The 6,681-nt window shown below is 58.0% G+C and overlaps 1 protein-coding gene across 1 annotated transcript in view; it reads left to right on the top strand.

Annotated features, from left to right (window-relative positions):
- Positions 1–1,039: 1,039 nt before the first annotated feature.
- Positions 1,040–6,681, top strand: part of SCHIP1 (schwannomin interacting protein 1) — a gene marked incomplete at its 5' end in the record, with an annotated part of 20,669 nt that continues 15,027 nt past the window's right edge. The window contains 1 exon segment of the mRNA NM_001245435.1: positions 1,040–1,128. Coding sequence (NP_001232364.1) covers positions 1,099–1,128 — 30 coding nt within the window.

Genomic DNA, 6,681 nt, shown 5'->3' with positions numbered 1-6,681 from the left:
GAACAGCTGGGCCTGGGAGCAGGATAAATCCCTGTTTGCCAAGGAAAGGAGGGAAGGATGGAATTTCTGCCATTCCCTGCATGGCTGGGAGTGCCCAGGGCATGGTGTGAGCCCAGCCTGTGACCCCACCAGCGCTCTCTGGGTGTTTTGGTGCCCCTTGGATGAGCTGTGCCCAGACAAAACAAGGAAGGAAAATGACGTTTGGTGTGTCCTCACCCTCCAGGCTTGTAAATGAGGGTGTTTGGGTTCGCGTTGTGCTTGGAAAAGCCCCCCAAGATCACCCAGTGCTCACTGAGCCACATTCCCCAGGGCTCAGGTTCATTCCCATCCACTCGTTTTTTGAACCTTCCCAGGGATGTGACTCCACCACTGCCCTGGGGGGTTAAGCACGGGAAGGGAGTGCTTAACCCCCCGTTCAGTGCGGGAATTTTCCCTGGAGCCCAGCCTGGGCTTTTCCCCGTGTCCCGGGGCTTTCCCTGCCCCAAACCCGGCCGGGGCCAGGTGGGCTCCGGGGCCGAGCTCCGCTCCCTCCCTGCCGGCTGCAGGAGGTAAAAATAACCGGGAATGTAGGGCACAGCCTGTGGCAGACATTCCGCTCGGGATTTCCGCGGCAGCAGGCGCGGGGAAGGTGTCCGGGGCTGCTCTGGGGCTCCCGGGGCCGCTCTGGGGCTCCCGGGGCCGCGCTCCATCCCCGCCGGGCCGGTCCCGGGGGGCTCGGGGGGGTCGGACCCGCGGCTGCCGCAGCCCCGCCGGGCCCGGGGGAGCCCCCCCGTGTCCAGGGAGGGTTTGAGGGATTTTTTGGGTTTTTTTCCCCCCTCCTGGAGGGAGCGCGGCCGCGGCAGCCCCGCCCGGAGCGGAGCGGCGGAGGCGGCCCCGGCCCGGCCCCCCCCGCGCTCCCGGGGCCGCCGCTGCGCAGGCGGAGCAGCGCGGCCGCATCCATCTTCCCGGGCTGCCTCCTCCTCCTCCTCCTCCTCCTCCTGCTGCTGCTGCTGCCTTCCCCCCATCCTCCTCCTCCTCCTCCTCCTCCTCCTCCCCCGCCGGGGCCGCGGCGGCTGCGGGCGCTGCCGGCGGGGCGGCAGCGGCGGATGATGCACCGAGATGGTTCACCAGGAAAACTGCTCCTACCAGGTAAGGGGCGAGCGGGCCTGGCCCCCGGCCCCGGGTACCTGCGGACAGCCCCGGGCCACCCCCGGCCGGAGCCAGACCCGCTCTGGGCCACCCCCGGGCTGCGGCAGTGCGGGGCCGCCGCTTCGGGTTAGCACCGAGCGCCGCGGGGTTTGTACCGAGCTCCGCAGGGTTTGTACCGAGCATCCCGGGATTTATACCGAGCATCGCGGGGTTCGCTTTGAGCATCCCGGGGTTCGCTCCGAGCACCGCGGGGTTTGTAGCGAGCACCCCGGGGTTCGCTCTGATCATCCCGGGGTTCGCTCCGAGCACCCCAGGGTTCGATCTGAGCACCCCGGGGTTCGCTCTGAGCATCCCGGGATTTATACCGAGCACCCCGGGGTTCGCTTTCAGCATCCCGGGGTTTGTACCGAGCACCCGGGGGTTCGCCCTGAGCATCCCGGGGTTCGCTCTGAGCATCGCGGGGTTCGATCCGAGCATCTCGGGGTTCGTTTTGAGCATCGCGGGGTTCGCTCTGAGCACCCCAGGGTTCGCTCTGAGCACCCCGGGGTTCGATCCGAGCATCCCGGGGTTCGCTTTGAGCATCCCGGGGTTCGCTCCTATCATCCCGGGGTTCGCTCTGAGTACCCCGGGATTCGCTTTGAGCATCCCGGGGTTCGCTCCGAGCATCCCGGGGTTCGCTCCGAGCACCCCGGGGCCCGGCAGGCAGAGCAGCCCCGGGGCTTTTGTGCTCTCCATGCGATGTTCAGGGGCTCAGCGGGGCCGGGGATGCCCACATCCCTCTGCCTGCATCCCGCTGCCTTCCTGCCGGGATGGAGCCGCTCCCTGGAAGCGGGAGAGCCGCGGGATCGCGGTGCCGGAGCTGCCGCAGCTCGGGGATGGCTTTTTTAGAGCATTTCCTGCGCTTCCCACGTTCCTGCGAGCGCAGGGCGGTGATTCACGGGCTGCGCTCCGCTCGGGCTCCGCAGGAACCGGCCCCGGGCTCCCCGGGCCGGGCACACCGGGGGGATTTCGGTGGGGAATTTGGGGGCTGGGCTGGGCTTGGGGGTTCGTTTCCCTCTGGAGAGAGGATGGGCGAGAGGATGGGTGCTGTGGGTGCTGTGGGTGCACCTGCTCGGGAAGCAGCTCAATTAGGGGCTCTATGGTTCATTTAGGGGCTCAGTGATTCAGTTAGGGGCTCGATGGTTCATTTAGGGGCTCGGTGGCTCAGTTAGGGGCTCAGTGGCTCAATTAGGGGCTCGGTGGCTCAATTAGGGGCTCTGTGGTTCATTTAGGGGCTCGATGGCTCATTTAGGGACTCAATCACTCATTTAGAGGCTTGGTGGCTCGATAGGGGCTCGATGGTTCATTTAGGTGCTCGGTGGCTCAATTAGGGGTTCGGTGGCTCAGTTAGGGGCTCGATGGTTCATTTAGGGGCTCAGTGGCTCAATTAGGGACTCAATCACTCATTTAGGGGCTCGATGGTTCATTTAGGGGCTCGGTGGCTCAATTAGGGGCTCGGTGGCTCAATTAGGGGCTCGGTGGCTCATTTAGGGGCTTGGTGGCTCATTTAGGGACTCAATCACTCATTTAGGGGCTCGGTGGCTCGATAGGGGCTCGATGGCACATTTAGGGGCTCGCTGGCACCGGCAGATTATTAAAGGCACCAACCCCTGTCCCTCTGGCTGAGAAATGCCTTTGCCTGGTGCAGGGAGGGTGTTTTGGAGAACCCCCATTCCCAAAATCCCCAGAGCCAGACCCTCAGCAAGCAGGGCCTTGCCCAGGCCAGCGCCCCTTCCTTGTTTTCCCTCCATTCCCGGTTTCCTTCCAACTTCAGGCCGTGTTTTCCAGCAAAATACCTCAGATGCAAAATATCTCACGGAAGGGAAAAGATACGAAACAGAGAGGAGCTGAAATGATTTTTCACGGAATATTTTCAGTCTAGCAATTCTGGAAGTGAATTTCTATTTTTAACCTCTTTGGGAAAAAAATACCCTGGGGGTTTTTTGTTGGGGTTTTTTTTGTTTTATTTTTTTTTCCCCAGCCTTTTGATTTCCCTGCAGCTCGGAGCCTGTTGCTCTGGACAGCCGGGATAAATGGTGCCATTGTTTGGGAGCAGCGGATGTTTTCCCAGCATACTCAGGAACGCAGGGGTTAAAGGTTGGGCATTGTTTCCCGGCTGGAAAGGCTCCGGGGGGTGGGATGATGATGATGGTGATGATGATGGTGGTGATGATGATGGTGATGATGATGCCGAGCTGCGGCACAGGCCCGGCCAAAATCCCTGGGTGTTACTGCGCCAGCGCTGCCGCCTTCCCTGCTTCCATCCCCTGCTTGTTTATGGACCGGCTCCTCTCCTCCAAACCCATAAATATCAGAGGGAAAGCAACCTGAAACCACGCAAATCCTAGGGAAAACAAAAATCTGGGGAAACATCTTTTCAATTAAAGTGTGTTTCCAAACCTTCCTGGGGTGCTGCAGAGATTAAGAGCAGCCCCAGCCCCCTCCCAACCCCATTAACCCAAAGAGTTTTAGAGTTTTAATCCTTTTGTGGACGGCAATCCCGGGCTTTGGGATCACGCTGGAAGCCAGCAGTGATGGGATTTTGGTGGCTGCCCGGGGGAGGGGGTGTCAGTGTTTCATCTCCTCTGCTGCTTCCCCACACCCCTTTTTTTGGAGCTGTTAAAGAAACCAAAAATAAATCAAAGACAGGAACAAGGCAGCACTTGGGAAAACTTAAAAATGGGTTTGTTTTGGAGAATTCCAGCAGAAAAACTCTGACCTGGGCCACCAAATCCGTGGCAGGGAGGGAGCTGGGATGGGGCAGCTGCTGAGGAAGAGGAGGATATTCCTCAAATCCCTGATTCTCCCAGAAATGAGCTGTCAGTGGCGGGCTGGGAAGTGCAGGTGGCCCTGGGCTCTCCTGGGGTTTGGATGTGGCTGAGTCAGGTGAATTCCTGGAATTTAAGGTGGATCTTCCATGGTCTGGATGCCCCAGCATCTGCCATCTTTTCCATGGATGCATCCTGGAATCAGGCTGCATGCTGCCAGTCTCCCTTTCCCTTCCCTTCCCTTCCCTTCCCTTCCCTTCCCTTCCCTTCCCTTCCCTTCCCTTCCCTTCCCTTCCCTTCCCTTCCCTTCCCTTCCCTTCCCTTCCCTTCCCTTCCCTTCCCTTCCCTTCCCTTCCCTTCCCTTCCCTTCCCTTCCCTTCCCTTCCCTTCCCTTCCCTTCCCTTCCCTTCCCTTCCCTTCCCTTCCCTTCCCTTCCCTTCCCTTCCCTTCCCTTCCCTTCCCTTCCCTTCCCTTCCCTTCCCTTCCCTTCCCTTCCCTTCCCTTCCCTTCCCTTCCCTTCCCTTCCCTTCCCTTCCCTTCCCTTCCCTTCCCTTCCCTTCCCTTCCCTTCCCTTCCCTTCCCTTCCCTTCCCTTCCCTTCCCTTCCCTTCCCTTCCCTTCCCTTCCCTTCCCTTCCCTTCCCTTCCCTTCCCTTCCCTTCCCTTCCCTTCCCTATTTCTCTCTTAATTATGCTTCTTTTCTTATTTATTCCAATTAATTTCCCTGTATCAAACATTTTATTTAGGGCTCCATAATTCCTCCTGCAGTCTGACCAGGAAAACCTTGGCTCAGGGATGTTTTGTGAGCTCCTGAGCCCACATGGGATAAAAATCCAGCGTGGAAATCCAGGCTTCAGCCCAGAAATGAAGGTTTTGTTCTGCTGGGTGGTTCAGCTGGGCTTTACTGGCCCTCAGCCTCAGCCAGGCCTTGGCTTTGCTTTGTAAATCTGTATTTTCAGCAGGGCCTGACAGCTCCACGGAGCAGTGCTGGGCTCCTCAGCCTCTTCCTGCTTTAATCACATTTTTTACCCTCGCTGTACAAGTGGGTGATGCATCTAAATCACGGATTTTTGTATTTCTGATTAAAAGCAGAGAATTCAGGGGCACCCTGTGCCCGTGCCCGAGGCAGGAGCCTCCCAGTTGTCCCTGGGAACAGGATTTGGCTCCATGTCCTGGCACCAGGCAGGGGCTGAGCTATCTGCTGGCACCAGGCTCGCCCTGGAGATGGTTCCAGGCTCCACACGTGCGAGGAAAATTAAAAAGAAAAAGAGATCTGAGGAGAAAAGAGATTTTATTAGCTTAGAAATCATCTCTGAGGTGGTGGAGCCTGGTGGGTTTTTCAGGGATGTGTCCAGGTGTTGGGATTGACTTTATTTGGCTGTTTTTGGGAGGGATCTGTTGGCAAACCCTGTTCCAGGGAGGTGCTGGTGCCACTTTGGATCAGGCTGGAAGCGCCAGGGATGAACCAGGCAGGGCTGGATGCCCCCCACCCCTCCCAGAATCCCAGAGAACCCCAGAATGAATCCACAAAATTCACAAAAGAATTGGAGACTTCATCAGGTTTCTTCGGTTTGATCTCAGGAGGGGTTTGGAGGCTCAAAAAATCATCTTTTTTCCTTAAAGTGAGTGCAAATTCTGGTGGCAAAATATAACTCCAAGGGACAGGCCTTGGGGAAAACCTCAAATTCCATAAAAATCCAGCGTGGAGAAGCTGGAGAGCTGCTGGCCTGGCCCCTCCCTATGGAGAATGCTGCAGGCTGGCACAGCTGAGGGGGCTCTGTGCCACTGCCCCACGTCCCACAATAACACAGAGCCTTTGTCAGGGAGCTCTGGGGCCTTCTTCAGACAGAAATCCCAAAAAAAGGCCCTGCCAAGTGCTGGAAAAGCTCATGGAGTGTGCTGAAGCTCAGGGAAGCATCACCACAGGGAGGCCTTGGGGTCAGCTCATCCCTGAATTTTGTATTTGCAGGAGTTGGGCTGGGAAGGGGCTGCTGGGAGAGGTTTATTCCAACACTCACAATAAAATCGAGGTTTTGTGGCACGGAATCACAGAATTATGGAATCATTGGGATGGGAAGGGGCCTTAAAACCCCTCCTGATGGGCAGGGACACCTCCCACTACCCCAGGTTCCTCCAAGCCCCATCCAAGCTGGCCTTGGACACTTCCAGGGATTGAGGAGCAGCCACAGCTGCTCTGGGAAATCCATTCCAGGGCCTCCCCACCCTGCCAGGGAGGAATTCCTTCCCAATATCCCAATATCCCATCCATCCCTGCCCTCTTCCAGTTTAAAACCATTTCCCTTTGTCCTGTCCCATCCTCTTGTAACGAATCTCTCCCTGATAGTCCTGGCAGCTTGACATTCCAAGGTCCTGGAATTTACCCCAATCCCTGAGTGCTCCATGCCCGTGATTTGGGCACCTTGGAGGGCATTCCTTGAACTCTGCTGGGAATTCAGGGGCTCCTCTCCTCCCTCGGTGTTTGGGAGCTGATCCCAGCAGGAAGGAGGGGGGAATTCCTGCCCCTCCGGAGCACACCCCAGCCCCGAGGGGGATTTCACTGACTCCAGCAACGCTTTTATCTTCAGGAAAGGGGAATTTTGCTGTTTTCTTGCCCTGGAGCCATGGAGGCATGTTCCAAGCACCATCTCCTGGCCTCACTCAGGGATGATTCCAACCCTTCCATGCCCATCCCGGCGTTCCTGGCAGTGCTGGCTCCGTGTGCTCCCATCCCAAGGACCCCCAAAATCT

The sequence above is a fragment of the Taeniopygia guttata genome, chromosome 9 (assembly GCF_048771995.1).
Source record: "Taeniopygia guttata chromosome 9, bTaeGut7.mat, whole genome shotgun sequence".
In the NCBI taxonomy this organism is placed as follows: Eukaryota; Metazoa; Chordata; class Aves; order Passeriformes; family Estrildidae; genus Taeniopygia; species Taeniopygia guttata.
This window is presented reverse-complemented; position numbering and strand designations above follow the sequence as displayed.